The sequence below is a fragment of the Brachionichthys hirsutus genome, chromosome 4, assembly GCF_040956055.1.
Source record: "Brachionichthys hirsutus isolate HB-005 chromosome 4, CSIRO-AGI_Bhir_v1, whole genome shotgun sequence".
NCBI lineage: Eukaryota > Metazoa > Chordata > Actinopteri > Lophiiformes > Brachionichthyidae > Brachionichthys > Brachionichthys hirsutus.
This window is the reverse complement of record NC_090900.1, coordinates 550477-568183: the sequence shown is the minus strand read 5'-3', so window position 1 is coordinate 568183 and position 17707 is coordinate 550477. Positions and strand designations below refer to the sequence as shown.

The 17707-nt window shown below is 47.2% G+C and overlaps 1 protein-coding gene across 1 annotated transcript in view; it reads left to right on the top strand.

Annotated features, from left to right (window-relative positions):
• Window positions 1–17707, top strand: part of loxl2b (lysyl oxidase-like 2b) — a 32416-nt gene that overhangs the window by 12286 nt on the left and 2423 nt on the right. The window contains exons 4-11 of the mRNA XM_068738678.1: window positions 700–911; window positions 5425–5641; window positions 10688–10871; window positions 12528–12679; window positions 12859–13026; window positions 14628–14793; window positions 14875–15115; window positions 16091–16206. Of these exons, the coding sequence (XP_068594779.1) occupies window positions 700–911; window positions 5425–5641; window positions 10688–10871; window positions 12528–12679; window positions 12859–13026; window positions 14628–14793; window positions 14875–15115; window positions 16091–16206 (1456 nt within the window). The remainder of the gene's footprint in view (window positions 1–699; window positions 912–5424; window positions 5642–10687; window positions 10872–12527; window positions 12680–12858; window positions 13027–14627; window positions 14794–14874; window positions 15116–16090; window positions 16207–17707) is intronic.

The following is a 17707-nucleotide window of genomic DNA, read 5'->3' as shown; positions in this document are numbered from 1 at the left end:
CCGGTTTGCGCTGGACGGTTACATAAGTGTGACCCCCTACTGAGTGTTTGTGTGTTCCTGCTGCTTTACAGCGTTGCACTGAAATGTGTCGCGTTTTGTCACCATGGAAACCCTTGATACTTTTAGGTCGAAGAGTTTAAAGCAGACATGGGCAAACCCAGGCCCGGGGGCCATATGCGGCCCGTTGGTCTTTTTAATGCGGCCCGCAAAACTTATCCAAATTATATCATTAAATAAAATTGTATTATAATTAAACCTCATTCATTTGACCTTTTCCCTGTAATGCTGCCTGTCAAAGGCCAAATCCTTTAATGCTATAGCTTTCACGTGTCATTTATATTAGTTCACACAAATACTCCATCCATCTGTTCTTGGTCCGGCCCCTCTGTCAAATTTTTAGAACCTATCGTGGCCCGCGAGTCAAAAAGTTTGCCCACCCCTGGTTTAAAGCATGTTGAGTCTTGGGTGTAATTAATGAGGTGATTCCCTGTAAACATGGTTGCCACCTGGAGAAGATAAGCAGGAGGCGCACACAGAACTGGGTAGTAGTAGTACTAGTAGTACTAGTAGTAGCTGTACGGACCTGTGTTGGCTCATTATGTGTACATTTTGTCAACCAAAACACAATTGTAATATTTTTGCAAGCTCGTATTACACGTTTCTTCTCTTTGACCTGCATGCACGCTGTTGTGCCCCCAGAGCCTGGACATCCAGGTGGAGGACGTGCGCATTCGGGCCATCCTGTCATCGTACCGGAAGCGGATCCCCGTCACAGAAGGTTACGTGGAGGTCAAGGATGGTGGCAAATGGAAGCAGATCTGTAACAGCGATTGGAACAATCTGAACAGCAGAGTCATCTGTGGCATGTTTGGCTTCCCTGGGGAGAGAAAGTACAATGCCAGAGTCTACAAGTAGGTATTACGTACAGTATTACTACTGTATGTAAGTATTTATTCCCTTCAATGTCTCCAGACAGAGAGCTGTTACTGAATGTCAGGGCTCATTCCGCCAGGGCCTCCTGGAACATGCAAGTCACCCGGAATCTGCTTGTGTACAGCCGGAGTATCGGCTCTCGATCATCACCGATGAGCCTCTAGAAGTGTGTGGAGTACTCTGTATCTGTAGACATCCTGCAAAGGTTGTGTTTGTCTGTCTGTCTGTTCATTAGTAACATAACTCAAAAGGTTACAGATGGATCTGGATGAAACTTCAGGAAATGTCACCAAGAACAGATGAGTACATGTTGGTGATGTTCCACAAGAGATCCTGGATTCTGGGTCAATTTGAAGATTGTGGTAATGTTGCAGTAAATAGAGCTTCAGAATGTGTTCCTCAATATCTCGGTTGATTATTGACCGATGTTTATGGAATTTGACAAAGTCATTTATGGCGGGGGGGGGGGGGGGGGGGGTCTCTATCTCACCACTGAATTTCATCTGGATCGGATCCGGATTGCAGATATTATGAAGATTTCGTCCTGCTGAACATTTAATATTAGAGACAGATTTCTAACAAGCGTCGTCTTCTAGCTGAGTCGATTCCATCGGAGCAGGCCGACGGATTTGTTCTGTCTTTAATACCTGAGGAAACAGGTCCGGCTGAAATCAGGGTAAACATTCACAATGAAATGATTTAGTTTCTGGACCCTTCCAATAATGTCTCTCTGATTCGCTCCACAAAGGAGCTTCTGCTTCTGCTGCCTTTAGCGAGACACTGGAGTCAGTGGTGGACAAACGGCTTTGTTGTATCTTCACAAGCTCTGGATCGAGATCCAGAAGAACCCCCCATTCCTGAAAGTGTTGGCGGAGGTCTGTGCTCTCTGAGTGCTTTTCTTGTTAATTATTTTCTGTGTTTGGGACATTTCTCTGCTTCAGCTTTTGTTCAGAGGCCACGCCCCCTCTTCATTTACTGTGACTAGATGTAGTTTTTTTTACTCTCAACTCGTGTAATTATCTTAGCGTGTGTATTTTTATTTTCCATCGGGATGTTGACGCTGCAGCGGTCAGAGACTTGGCCTGCTCCTCACACCAAACCTGACCTCTGAGAATCCAGCCGGCATGAGGACAGTCAGGGGTTAATCGCAGTCTTCCAGAAGACTTCCACTTGAGTGAGCCGTACATTTTCCATCTGCACCCTGGCTGGAAGTTTCCTCTACTTCAGCCCATGCAGTGTTTGAACAGGGAGCAGAGATCTGTTACCTTCCTGTGTCGCTTGGAGTTTCTCTTATTTACTTTGAGAATGACGGAAGGACAGACGCAGCAGGTCAGCGTGACGGCACTGACACAAAGCTGGGGAGATACAGTATACAAAATACCCTGTTCGAACGTTACTACCACTGTTACTACTGTTGCTACTACCGCTGCTGTTATTACTACTGCTGCTGTTATTACTACTGCTACTGTTACTACTACCGCTGTTACTACTGCTACTGTTACTACTGTTATTACTACTGCTACTGTTATTACTACTACCACTGTTACTACTACCGCTGTTACTACTGCTACTGTTACTACTGTTATTACTACTGCTACTGTTATTACTGCTACTGTTACTACTGTTATTACTACTGCTACTGTTATTACTACTACCACTGTTACTACTACCGCTGTTACTACTGCTACTGTTACTACTGTTATTCCTACTGCTACTGTTGCTACTACCGCTACTGTTACTACTACCACTCATACTACTACTGTTACTATTACTACTGTTACTACTACTGCTACTGTTACTACTACCACTACTGTTACTGCTACTGTTACTACTACCACTACTGTTACTGCTACTGTTACCACTACCGCTCCTGTTACTACCACTCATACTACTACTGTTACTATTACTACTCATACTGTTACTACTACTGTTACTACTACCGCTACTGCTACTGTTACTACTACTACCACTGTTACTACTACCGCTGTTACTACTGCTACTGTTACTACTGTTATTACTACTGCTACTGTTATTACTACTACCACTGTTACTACTACCGCTGTTACTACTGCTACTGTTACTACTGTTATTACTACTGCTACTGTTATTACTACTACCACTGTTACTACTACCGCTGTTACTACTGCTACTGTTACTACTGTTATTCCTACTGCTACTGTTGCTACTACCGCTACTGTTACTACTACCACTCATACTACTACTGTTACTATTACTACTGTTACTACTACCGCTACTGTTACTGCTACTGTTACCACTACCGCTCCTGTTACTACCACTCATACTACTACTGTTACTATTACTACTCATACTGTTACTACTACTGTTACTACTACCGCTACTGCTACTGTTACTACTACTACTGTTACTACTTCCGCTACTGTTACTACTACTGTTACTACTGCCACTACCGCTACTGTTACTACTACTGCTACTGTTACTACTACTGCTACTGTTACTACTACTGCTACGGTTACTGCTCCTGGTACTGTTATTACTACCGCTACTGTTACTACTACCGCTACTGTTACTACTACTGTTACTGTTACCGCTCCCACTACTGTTACTACTACCGCTACTGTTACTACTACCGCTACTGTTACTGCTACTGTTACTACTTCCGCTACTGTTACTGCTACTGTTACTACTACTGCTACTGTTACTTCTACCGCTACTGTTACTGCTACTGTTACTACTACCGCTACTGTTACTTCTACCGCTACTGTTACTACTACCGCTACTGTTACTACTACCGCTACTGTTACTACTACTGTTACTTCTACCGCTACTGTTACTGCTACTGCTCCCACTACTGTTACTACTACCGCTACTGTTACCGCTACTGTTACTACTACCTCTACTGTTACTACTACTGCTAATAATGTTACTGCTCCGGGTACAAGTCCCAACAGTCACAACAAAATCAGGTCATTATTACATTTGACAAATCCAATGTCTGCAAGCCCTGTGACGACCTGGCGGCTTGTCCAGGGTGTGCCCCGCCTCTCGCCCATAGACTGCTGGGATCGGCTCGGCTCCAGCACGACCCGCGACCCAAAACAGACAAAACGCTTCAGAGGATGAATGAATAATGTCAGCAAATGAACTCATAGAAAACTTCCGAACAGGAAGACAGGTACTGGATCGCTGGCGGCGCTGACGAGCTTCTCCTCCACGATCCAGCGTGTGCGCTAAGCTAACGCGAGACACATCGATTCCAAGCTTCCTGCCTGCCTCCTGCTGAGACGCAAAGCCCAACCCCAAAATGTTGACCTCACAGAGTGTGACTGGAAGTTTTTGCAATCCTCCCATTGAGTTTTTCAGTATTTATAAAGTAACTCTATAAAGTTTATTGTTTCACGCCCTAAATGCATTTAATGTAATGGTTTCTAAATATTCCTTTCTGTAAACATTCATGCCCTAAATGAGGCCGATTAAAGCCACGAGTCATTTCCGAGGCCTCGATGACCCCGAGCTTCCAGAGCTGCAGTGAACTGACACTGCCATGTGGAAGCAATGGGGCTGTTTCGATTCATTAAGTAGAAGGTTATGAATGCTCTAATCTATTTAACCATAACTGGAGTGAATTGATCACAGCCAGATAATTCAGCCACCGCTCCGTTTAAACAGCGCTGATATGCATCATGGCCGGGCTCTAATTGAATGGGAGTGTGTAGCAGAGCCAGTCCTCGAGCAATGGCAGAGAACATTAGCGCTGGACCCCCCCCCTGGATCCAAAATAAAAAACAAATGCTGCATGACTCGCGGAGATGAGGCTCGTTACCTGTGGAGTATGGGCTCGCTAATAAACGGCCTGAACGAGCGTCGCTAACCCCGTTTGCTCTGGTTCACATGAATTCTGCGAACGCTGCAGCTGTTAACGAACCTTACACGTTTGTATTCATTCTGCAATATGCTAATGCCGTTTTTTCTGCTTCTTAAGTAGCACAGTAAAATGAAGTGCCCATGAGCAAGTCAATGCAATCTTATGTACTTACGAATTTAAGAGCACTTGATTAAAGTACGAAAACCAACTGCTAACATAGGATGCATACTGTGCATTCATCTCTTGTTCTGCCGATGCGGTTTAAACCAGGGGCGACTCCAGGAGGTGCTTTCAGGGGAACTCGATGGGCTCGTGCAGCATCTGTGGCATTGACTTTAATTAGTAGCTTTTTACCATGCCCCCCTCTCCACCGATGCCGAGGGGAAACATCTAGCCAGAAGCTACCTGCTAACTTCCTGTATCAACATGGACTCTCCGTGCGTCCATCTTTTGGTGCAGGGAGGGTTGCGTAGTTTCATCTTATTAAATCTTTTTGTATCTTGAGAGGGGGCTGCAGCTTGAAGCGAGGATGAGATGGATTAAAGTAAAGCAGCTTTTAAACTGCAGGGAGTAGAACCAGAAGCGTTGATCCATCCATCCTCTCAAACGCTTCCTTATTGTGCTTTCATTTCCCTCCATTTGCCCAGGATGTTTGCTCGCAGGAGAAAGCCCACGTACTGGGACTACTCTGTGAACTGCACTGGCAGCGAGGCCCATCTGTCCAGCTGCAAACTGGGCCAGGTTTCGTCACTGAAGCCCAACGAGACCTGCGCTGGAGGCCTGCCGGTTGTGGTGAGCTGCGTGCCCGGCAGAGCCTTCGCCCCGACATCCATGACAGGATTCAGGAAGGCCTTCAAAGATGAGGTAAAATCCCCCGGAATGCTCTCTGACTAAACTTGATTAAATAATGACTTTATAAATTAGGATCTTTAGAACAGATTGATTTGAATTGTTAATTAGTGATCTTTGCAGAATATTCTTCACATCTACCCCAATCCGTCCTATTGTGACCAAAGGATTAGAAATATTAGAGATCAATGAACTGACATGCCACACTATTGATCCATAACTTAATAACCACAGACATCTGGATGCTGTACTGGTTCAGTTTACTGGCTCCAATGTAGGAGGAAAGACACAAAATGTTTGGCCAGAACTGAAGATCGTCCATTCAATTAAATTCAGTTTTATTTCTATAACACCAGATCAGAACAGGAAGTCATCTCAAGGCTTTACAGGATTAGCAGGGAAACACAGAACCCAACCTGACCCACAAGAGCAAGAACTCTGGAGACGGAGGCAAGGAAAAACTTCCCTTTAACAGGCAGAAACCTTGGACAGAACCTAGGCTCATGGTGGGTGGCCATCTGTCTGACCGGCTGGGTTGATAGCGAGAGAGAGAGGGAGGGGGACAGGTAGGAAGAGAGTCAAAAACAAAAAGATGGATAGAGAGTGGCCGTAAGTAAGGTAAGGTAAGGTGACTTTATTTGTACCCGAAGGTAGAATTGGTTTACAGCAGTTACACTTCAACTGTAGTCTGCTGCTGGTCGCAGCGTGCGCATGCGCCCGGGCGATGTGGGTGAAGTGTCTTGCCTAAGGACACAACGACAGTGTACACATGTGCCTGAGCCGGGGATCGAACCGCCAACCTCTCAACCGAGCAAAGAACAACAGACAGAAACATAATGCATTTACACTACATCATTTACACTACACTACATCCAGTGCTGCTGCGTTCTGGATCAGCTGGAGATGTTTAATAGACCTTTTTGGGGCAGCCGGACAGTAAGGAGTTGCAGTAGTCCAGTCTGGAAGTCACAAAAGCATGGACTATTTGTTCTGCATCTTTTCGGGTCAGTAGGTGCCTGACCTTTGAGATATTCCGAAGGTGACAGAACGCAGTCCTTGAAATATGCTTTATCTGGGACTGAAAGGACAGGTCCTGATCAAAGATTACCCCCAGATTCTTTGCAGTGGTGCTGGTGGACACTGAGACGCCATCTAGTTCAACTACAACAGTAGAACAAACATTTCTGAGATGCTTTGGCCCAAGAACCAGAACCTCAGTTTTGTTTGGATTTAATAACCGGAAGTTCTCGGTCATCCAGGAGTTAATGTCCTTAAGGCACGTCTGAAGTCTAACCAACTGATTGACTTTGTCTGGCTGAACTGACAGGTATAATTGAGTATCATCTGCATAGCAGTGGAAATTTATGCTATGTTTCTTAATAATGTTACCTAAGGGAAGCATATACAGCGTGAACAGAATAGGTCCAAGCACTGAACCCTGTGGAACTCCATATTTAACTTCAGTGTACGTAGAAGATTCATCATGAACACGTACAAACTGGAATCTATCAGATAAATATGATCTAAACCAGTTCAATGCAGATCCTCTAACACCAACAGATTGTTCCAGCCTCTGTAACAGAATCTGATGATCTATTGTATCAAAGGCTGCACTGAGATCTAATAAAATAAGCACGGAGACAAGTCCATTATCAGACGCTATTAAAGGTCATTGGTGACTTTAACTAATGCTGTCTCTGTGCTATGATGAGCTCTGAAACCCGACTGAAAAACCTCAAATAACTTATTGTCTTGTAAGAATTCACACAGCTGACTGGAAACTGCTTTCTCTAGAAGCTTTGACAGGAATGGAAGGTTTGAAATTGGCCGATAGTTAGCCGAGACATCAGGATCCAATGTTGGTTTTTTGAGAAGCGGTTTAATGACTGCTGTTTCAAAAGACTTGGGTACATAGCCTGTGAGTAGGGATAGATTAATTATATTTAGCAAAGCAATACTGATTGAGGGGAAGACTAATCTGGCTCTATTCCAGAACGCTCTGCATGTTGAATAGTCTTTAATCTGGCTCTATTCCAGAGCGCTCTGCATGTTGAATAGTCTTTAATCTGGCTCTATTCCAGAGCGCTCTGCATGTTGAATAGTCTTTAATCTGGTTCTATTCCAGAACGCTCTGCATGTTGAATAGTCTTTAATCTGGCTCTATTCCAGAGAGCTCTGCATGTTGAATAGTCTTTAATCTGGCTCTATTCCAGAGCGCTCTACATGTTGAATAGTCTTTAATCTGGCTCTATTCCAGAGCACTCTGCATGTTGAATAGTCTTTAATCTGGATCTATTCCAGAATGCTCTGCATGTTGAATAGTCTTTAATCTGGCTCTATTCCAGAGCGCTCTGCATGTTGAATAGTCTTTAATCTGGTTCTATTCCAGAACGCTCTGCATGTTGAATAGTCTTTAATCTGGCTCTATTCCAGAGCGCTCTGCATGTTGAATAGTCTTTAATCTGGTTCTATTCCAGAACGCTCTGCATGTTGAATAGTCTTTAATCTGGCTCTATTCCAGAGCGCTCTGCATGTTGAATAGTCTTTAATCTTGTTCTATTCCAGAATGCTCTGCATGTTGAATAGTCTTTAATCTGGCTCTATTCCAGAGCGCTCTGCATGTTGAATAGTCTTTAATCTGGCTCTCTTCCAGAGCGCTCTGCATGTTGAATAGTCTTTAATCTGGCTCTATTCCAGAGCGCTCTGCATGTTGAATAGTCTTTAATCTGGCTCTATTCCAGAGCGCTCTGCATGTTGAATAGTCTTTAATCTGGCTCTATTCCAGAGCGCTCTGCATGTTGAATAGTCTTTAATCTGGTTCTATTCCAGAACGCTCTGCATGTTGAATAGTCTTTAATCTGGCTCTATTCCAGAACGCTCTGCATGTTGAATAGTCTTTAATCTGGCTCTATTCCAGAACGCTCTGCATGTTGAATAGTCTTTAATCTGGCTCCTTTCCAGAACGCTCTGCATGTTGAATAGTCTTTAATCTGGCTCTATTCCAGAGCGCTCTGCATGTTGAATAGTCTTTAATCTGGCTCTATTCCAGAACGCTCTGCATGTTGAATAGTCTTTAATCTGGCTCTATTCCAGAACGCTGTGCATGTTGAATAGTCTGTAATCTGGCTCCTTTCCAGAACGCTCTGCATGTTGAATAGTCTTTAATCTGGCTCTATTCCAGAGCGCTCTGCATGTTGAATAGTCTTTAATCTGGCTCCTTTCCAGAACGCTCTGCATGTTGAATAGTCTTTAATCTGGCTCTATTCCAGAGAGCTCTGCATGTTGAATAGTCTTTAATCTGGCTCTATTCCAGAGCGCTCTGCATGTTGAATAGTCTTTAATCTGGTTCTATTCCAGAGCGCTCTGCATGTTGAATAGTCTTTAATCTGGCTCTATTCCAGAGCGCTCTGCATGTTGAATAGTCTTTAATCTTGTTCTATTCCAGAATGCTCTGCATGTTGAATAGTCTTTAATCTGGCTCTATTCCAGAGCGCTCTGCATGTTGAATAGTCTTTAATCTGGCTCTCTTCCAGAGCGCTCTGCATGTTGAATAGTCTTTAATCTGGCTCTATTCCAGAGCGCTCTGCATGTTGAATAGTCTTTAATCTGGCTCTATTCCAGAGCGCTCTGCATGTTGAATAGTCTTTAATCTGGCTCTATTCCAGAGCGCTCTGCATGTTGAATAGTCTTTAATCTGGTTCTATTCCAGAACGCTCTGCATGTTGAATAGTCTTTAATCTGGCTCTATTCCAGAACGCTCTGCATGTTGAATAGTCTTTAATCTGGCTCTATTCCAGAACGCTCCGCATGTTGAATAGTCTTTAATCTGGCTCCTTTCCAGAACGCTCTGCATGTTGAATAGTCTTTAATCTGGCTCTATTCCAGAACGCTCTGCATGTTGAATAGTCTTTAATCTGGCTCTATTCCAGAACGCTCTGCATGTTGAATAGTCTTTAATCTGGCTCTATTCCAGAACGCTGTGCATGTTGAATAGTCTGTAATCTGGCTCCTTTCCAGAACGCTCTGCATGTTGAATAGTCTTTAATCTGGCTCTATTCCAGAGCGCTCTGCATGTTGAATAGTCTTTAATCTGGTTCTATTCCAGAACGCTCTGCATGTTGAATAGTCTTTAATCTGGCTCTATTCCAGAGAGCTCTGCATGTTGAATAGTCTTTAATCTGGCTCTATTCCAGAGCGCTCTGCATGTTGAATAGTCTTTAATCTGGTTCTATTCCAGAGCGCTCTGCATGTTGAATAGTCTTTAATCTGGCTCTATTCCAGAGCGCTCTGCATGTTGAATAGTCTTTAATCTGGCTCTATTCCAGAGCGCTCTGCATGTTGAATAGTCTTTAATCTGGTTCTATTCCAGAGCGCTCTGCATGTTGAATAGTCTTTAATCTGGCTCTATTCCAGAGAGCTCTGCATGTTGAATAGTCTTTAATCTGGCTCTATTCCAGAGCGCTCTGCATGTTGAATAGTCTTTAATCTGGTTCTATTCCAGAGCGCTCTGCATGTTGAATAGTCTTTAATCTGGCTCTATTCCAGAGCGCTCTGCATGTTGAATAGTCTTTAATCTGGCTCTATTCCAGAGCGCTCTGCATGTTGAATAGTCTTTAATCTGGCTCTATTCCAGAGCGCTCTGCATGTTGAATAGTCTTTAATCTGGCTCTATTCCAGAGAGCTCTGCATGTTGAATAGTCTTTAATCTGGCTCTATTCCAGAGCGCTCTGCATGTTGAATAGTCTTTAATCTGGCTCTATTCCAGAGCGCTCTGCAGTCGGAGCCCACACATGAAGACTTCAGGACTTGAGGTCAAACCTCTGCCTGACGCATGTGGCTTGTCTGTAGAGAACGTGCTGCTAGAGCTGCTCACGCTGCTCTAGCAGCACGTTCCAGAAACACGAAGCCGCCCAGCCGGCTGCCGCAGCTTCCTCCTCTCACACACGGAAAGGTTTCGGCTGAGTCGTTTAGTCTTCAGACAACCAGAGCGACCTAAACGTGTGGTTTAGGTGAACATTTCACACTCGCGTCTTTTATAATGGCTCCGATGTTCCTCCTCAGCAGCCGCTGGTGCGTCTGCGTGGCGGGGCCATCGTCGGCGAGGGCAGAGTGGAAGTGTTGAGGAACGGCGAGTGGGGCACCATATGTGACGACCACTGGAGCCTGCTGTCTGCCACCGTCGTGTGTCGAGAGCTGGGCTTCGGGACGGCCATCGAGGCCCTGTCTGGGGGACGTCTGGGACAAGGTATGGGTGGAGATTTACCTTCTCATGGTTGCGTGTGACAGGAAGTAATCTGTCTGTCGGTGTGGAGTGATGATGTGTGTTCCTCGAGATTAGCGTGTTTATTTACTACCCTGTTCCACCACACAAGAGCTGAGGAGACGTTGTCCTATGCCGGCCCAGGAGGACAAGCGTGCATCCTGCCTGCATGGACGATTCAAAGTCTGGGAAGAGGGATTCTGCTTTGTGATTGGCTACGCTGTGCAGCGCACGGGAGGCCGTCGCTGAACTGGGATGACCTCAGTGTGCACGATGAAATGTGTACATGTACACAAACCTGTCTGCAGGGGGGGACGAGGTCGAGGCGAGGCGGCCTTCCTGTGAGCAGGTTGCATGTTCTCCCCGTCTCTGCGTGGGTTCTCTCCGGGTTCTCCGGCTTCCAACAAAAACATGCAAATTAGGCACATTTGTTACACGACATTACCCATAGCTGTGAGTGTGTGTGTGTGAGTGTGTGTGTGTGTGTGTGTGTGTGTGTGTGTGTGTGAGTGTGGCCCTGCGTGAACCGGCGGCTTGTCCAGGGTGTTCCCCTCCTCGGATCGGCTCCAGTGCGACCCGGTAACGGACAAAGCGGTCTGCGTCGGAAGACGAAGATTAGACTTTAGACTTTAGACGGGTTTCACGTTTTGTTACTGATGTCTGGAATAATTCAGGATTTCATAACATTGAATAAAACAAACTTAATTCCAGACTCCACATTGGCTGTTAAATCTAAAGTCCGCTGTGTTTTAAACGGAACCGTTCGGGTCCTTTTTTGTGATCGGGGCTTTCAGTCTGCCTTGATGGGCTCCGCTGGGAAGTTTTAAAGCAAATAAAATATACCACTGACCCGCTTTAAAGCGCTTCCCTTCGCCATCACGCGGACCTGCTGTCAGTAAATCCTGTGGAATCCATTTTGGCTCCTTGCTTCATCAAACGTGGGGGGGCTGTGCTCTCTCCCCCAACACAGGATCTTACTGTGTTGCATGGCGACTCCAAATGGGAGGTGTTCCTTTTTTTATGACCAACAATATGCAGGATGTTGCTTCACATTCCAGTGACATCATCCATGGAAACAGAATGTCCCAAAGTCAGTCTTACCGAGTTCATTGATCAGGATAGTTTGAGGTTTAGAACTGCTCAAGCATGAGCTTTCGTTTTTAACATTAGCTTCATTTGTCCTCTGACACAAGCTGACGACCAATCAACAGGCCGCCCTCTTGTCCTTAGGATTGGGACATTGATGTCTTCATTCAGAAAAATGAACCTCGTGAAAAAAGAAACTTTCATTAATCTGTGTCTAAAACATCAGCGCAAAAAAATGCTACTAATAATAATTCATGCACAAAACCCCCGAACGCGTAAAGGCGAGAGGATAAAGCGACAGCCAGAAGCTGTTTAGCGTAGCTTAGCATAAAGCGTGGGCGCAGGGGGACCGAGCTAGCTTTGCTACACTAGCAACGTAACATTGTTGACATGTAATATCTCGTTTATTACTGTTTTTTGACTGTCGCATGGGTAATTAAATGTTTGAACACTTGTTGGCGTCTGCATCCTGGAGCTGGAACCCTCACAGTGAGGAATAAACCCCACCCACACCGTCTCCGCCCAACCTTACCCAACGTTCCGGCTGCTTTCCAGGTATGGGCCCGGTGCACATGAATGAGGTGCAGTGCTCCGGGTTCGAGAAGTCCATCACGGAGTGCTTCTTCAACAAGGAGTCGCTCGGCTGCAGCCACGAGGAGGATGCAGCTGTGAGATGTAACGTTCCTGCTATGGGCTTCCAGGAGTCGGTGAGCATTCCAGAGACAGTCCCGGGTCTGACCAGCAGGACGTGGATCTCAGTAAATGCTCTGGAGATTGTTTGTCTTGTAGCTGGACTGTTTCAGAAGCAGCGATTTCTTTGTAGCCTCTCATTATCCGGACGTTTCTTGAGGACTGCCTTCTTACCGCCGGTTTCTCCCGGCGACAGCTGCGTCTGAGCGGCGGCCGCAGCCCCTATGAGGGCCGAGTGGAGGTGCTGGTGGACAGGAACGGTTCTCTGGTGTGGGGGACGGTGTGCAGCGAAGGCTGGGGGACCATGGAGGCGATGGTGGCCTGCAGACAGCTGGGCTTGGGCTTCGCTAGCAACGCTTTCCAGGTAAGAGCAGTAGCAGCCAGTAGGCGTGTCACAAGTACACATACATGGGAGTACTGGCTTGTGATACTTTATACTTGAAAGTTCTGTGGCTCATTTTGATTTGTGTTTGAACTCCTGTGTTGAATCATCTTCAGCCGAGACAGGAAGCGGTAAACTCGTAGAATTAACGTAAAGGCTTGTAGGAACAAACTCAAAACGGAAGTAAAAATATCCGAACTGTCTGAGACCGTAGCAGCAAATGGTGCCTGTGGTCGGTCAGCGGTCCATCGCTGCCCCCCGGGGGCGGTCCAAGCCTGGGACCAAACACACACCCCTTTTTATGTTACGTAGTTTTATTATAAATAACAACAATTCACCGTCTGTATCAGTTACGGCTAAAATAGACAAATTGTAACCATTTAAAATGTCCCTTTACTTTCCGGATAGTCTTTATCAGGCTGCTGATGTCCGTCGTTCCCTCTAGAGGGCAGAGGATGACTCAGTCGTCTCCATTGAAACTCCATCAAACAGACTTCTTACTGATTATTGGAAACATGTCGATCGATCGCTGACCTGGAATCCTTCGTTGAGCCTTGAGCTGATTTATTTCAATAAAGCTGCTTCTCTCCTTTAAATGAATTGCTTATAATCAAGATTAGATTTCCACGCATGCATGAGGCTGAGGCTGTAGATGTGGGGTCAGAGCCTCCTGGTGAGCCGAGCTTTGTGATTGGCTGGATGCCGTCATTCCAGGTGCCCCTGGAGAAGGCGTGCGGTTGCGTTCTCCGTGTGAAGGGGGCGCTGCTCTGATTGTTTCCTACATGGAGGTTTATTGCTACTAAAGGGAGCGAGCAGGTCGAGTGAAATGAGTCTTTATTAACATCAAACAGAATTGATTTTAGTCTGAACATGTAAAGCATGGTTGCCATGGTTACCGTGATGTTGTGAAGTACTCTGAAAAGTGAAATCCGAATGCAAAATGGCTGAATAATTCTGTGATTGTTCCTCAGTGGTCTCATTAAAACGTTAACAGTAACTTTAGGTTTCTTTTAACTTCCGCCTCCCAGCAGAGATGAGTCGGGTGTTCCTCACACTAACCGCCGCTGAAATGTCTGCAGGAAGTCTCTAATATTATGGGATGGCAGGTGCAGCTGGAGGCCAGGATGATGAATGAATGAATGATTCGTTTATTTAACAGGGACAGCGCACATTAATAAACATTTCTGTGCCAGAATTAGCCAAAAGGCTATTTTTCATCTGTTGTCCCTGGACAGAAATTCCAAGGCCCCAAAATATAAATACATATGAAATAAAATTAATAAAAATACAGATATAAAATAACCACATAAATAAAAACTAAAACAATTTCAAGTAACAGTAAAACTTAATGTCTATTAACTAAAATTTTATAAAGCATGATGATGTCTGTGTTGAGGCTCGTCTGTTCCCTTTCAGACACGGAGACAAGCGTCACAACGTTTATGTCCCGTCTGTGAGAGCATTGATAGCGTGCTGCCCTCTAGTGGTCAGAGTGGAGAATCACCTGCTGCTTTAGCAGTCTTTTGGTGGAATCAATGAAGCTAATAATCACGTGGCTCTGCCGGGTGACGCTCTTCTAACAGGAGACGTGGTATTGGCCGGGCGAGGTGAGTGCAGACGGCGTGGTGATGAGCGGCGTCCGCTGCTCCGGGACGGAGATGTCTCTGTCCCACTGCCTGCACCACGGAGCCCACCTCAGCTGCCCCAAAGGAGGCGGACGCAACGCCGCTGGAGTCTCCTGCTCCGAGAGTAAGACGCCCACGCTCAAATAGTTCCTGCTTCTGGAGACGCTGGGAACACGACCCATGTTCTGGTCCTTGTGCTCCACAGCGGCCCCTGACTTGGTGCTGAACCCCCAGGCGGTGGAGCAGACCACCTACATGGAGGACCGGCCCATGTTCATGCTGCAGTGTGCCTACGAGGAGAACTGCCTGTCCTCCACCAGCGGCCAGGCGCCGGCCAACGCCTACCGCCGCCTGCTGCGCTTCTCCTCCCAGATCCACAACAACGGCCAGTCGGACTTCAGGCCCAAAGCCGGAAGACACTCCTGGGTGTGGCACGACTGCCACAGGTCAGTGTCCAATCGCAAGGACACGTTCACAGTTGTCTGAGGTCCAGCGGTCATCATGCCATCATTCCACAGTGGACATGTCTCTTCATTGAGACCAATGCAGGGACATGTTCCCTCATGTTAAATGTCCACTTTGGACAGCGTCTTCAGAGCGTCCCGGATGTGTTTCTGCTCTGGTGGTTCAGGGTTCTGATGACCCCTAACTTGTGCTGCAGTGGGTGGTGGGAATCGAAGAGAAGACGCTGGTCGGTGTGTGTGTGTGTGTGTGTGTGGGGGGGGGGGGGGTCTCTGTACACCTCCGTGTTGAGGTTTCCATCCATTCCAAGGTGTCCGGCACCGTCCAAGAAAGGCCGGACGCTGTCCTGAGTGAACTGGATGTTCTGATCCACGTTGACGTGGTTCCTGAAGGCCCCCCTTCCTGAGAGGTCCAGCAGCAGACCTGGTCTGGGCTGAGGTGCGTTCTGTCCGGGAGAGTTCTGTGGTTGGACTGAAGGTGAAGAGGGACGTCCTGTGAGACCATGGTTCCGTCCGGGTCCAGCTTTACTTCCTGAGCCTTGTTGATGGGTCTGGGGGGGGGGCTTCCCTCGGGTATGGCCGTGGTAAAGAGTATCAAATAGAACGATATGAAATCATTAAAACTTAACGAGCAGAGCTAAGACTCAGATTCTAAAAGGTTAGGGGGTCAGTGGGGGCTCTGACCCCCCAGTAGCGATGGCAGACCGAACGCTAAGGAGCTGTGTGTTTATCTCGAGTTGCCAACGGAGACGGCGACGGAGACGGAGACGGAGACGGGGGGCCTCTGCAACTGGAAGCCCTTTATTTTTTTGTAGCTTTCTGAATTACAGACGCAGTTGTACCATAAATCAGGTCCCCCCCCCCCCACCCCCCCGGATGAAAATAATCCCTGTGGATTACAGGTTGCGGCGTGGCCTTTGGGTTGCTGCAGCGCTGCTAACGACGCTTGTGTCTCTGCAGGCATTATCACAGCATGGAGGTGTTCACGCTCTACGACCTGTTCAGCCTCAACGGGACCAAAGTGGCCGAGGGACACAAAGCCAGTTTCTGCTTGGAGGACTCGGAGTGTGATGAAGGTGAGGCTGGAGGGCGTCCCCTGCAGGAGGGCGTCCCCTGCAGGAGGGCGTCCCCTGCAGGAGGGCGTCCCTTACAGGAGGGCGTCCCTTACAGGAGGGCGTCCCCTGCAGGAGGGTGTCCCCTACAGGAGGGCGTCCCCTACAGGAGGGTGTCCCCTGCAGGAGGGCGTCCCCTACAGGAGGGTGTCCCTTACAGGAGGGTGTCCTCTCTGCCGCTAACTCTAGTACAGCAATTTCCTCTTGCACTACAAAATAAGAGCGCACACTTCAAAATAAACGTTACGCAGCTGCGCTGCATTTAGAGTGTGGCAGATTTAAAAAAACGCATTTATTAAAAAACAAAACAAATATTTCCCCTAAAGCAGTTCTTCATGCTTTGGCTTCTGCCTACTCTTCACTTTGTGGGCACTTCGGTTCCCCTTTAAGGAGGGGGGGGGGGGGGGGGGTCATCCTCAGTGGCAGTTTGGGATCACAGCAAGACGAGGAGTGACAGTGATGGAGAAGCTATCCAATAACTCCACGGTGCCAAGCAAGCCCAAACGCCGTCTCCAAACGGAACACCCCGTTCAGAACAAGATGGACTATTCCGTACGCTTACGTTCAAACAATGAGAAACAGGAAACTGTTTTTAGAGAAACCTCAAAGGTAAAGGAGAGAGCCCTCAAAGCTAGCTACCTCGTTCCTCAAAGCTAGCTACCTCGTTGCTGAACTTGTAGCTGAATCAGAACGTCCCACACTGTGGCAGAAACATTAATACTGCAGCTAGTACAGGTCAACGAGATGCCCCGCCCTGACTTTAGAGATAGCTAAAGTGCCTCAAATAACACAATTGTCAGACGTATTGATGACACGTCTGCGGATATCGAAACTGTTGTGTTAGAAAAGATGCGCATCAGGAATAAATTAGCCTTGCAACTTTACACCCGACCATGGCTGCGGCTCCATCAGTGCAGACACCTGTCCTCCTTGGGCAAGATATTCCGACGCGACCCGAAATATTTCCTCTCCTGTGGATTTTTCTGGCAGTGCCTTCCAAAATAGGACGTTTTCTCTCATGGCTTCTCCATCCACAAAACGCACGTTGGCCGAGAGCTGACGATGTCCACGAATATCCGTCAACTCATCAAGTTGCAAGCCAGATTTATTCCTGATGCGCATCTTTTCTGCAGGAGGGCGTCCCCTACAGGAGGGTGTCCCCTACAGGAGGGTGTCCCCTACAGGAGGGTGTCCCCTGCAGGAGGGCGTCCCCTGCAGGAGGGCGTCCCGTGCAGGAGGGCGTCCCGTGCAGGAGAGCGTCCCCTACAGGAGGGTGTCCCCTACAGGAGGGTGTCCCCTACAGGAGGGTGTCCCCTACAGGAGGGCGTCCCCTACAGGAGGGCGTCCCCTACAGGAGGGTGTCCCCTACAGGAGGGTGTCCCCTGCAGGAGGGTGTCCCCTACAGGAGGGTGTCCCCTACAGGAGGGCATCCCGTGCAGGAGGGCGTCCCCTACAGGAGGGTGTC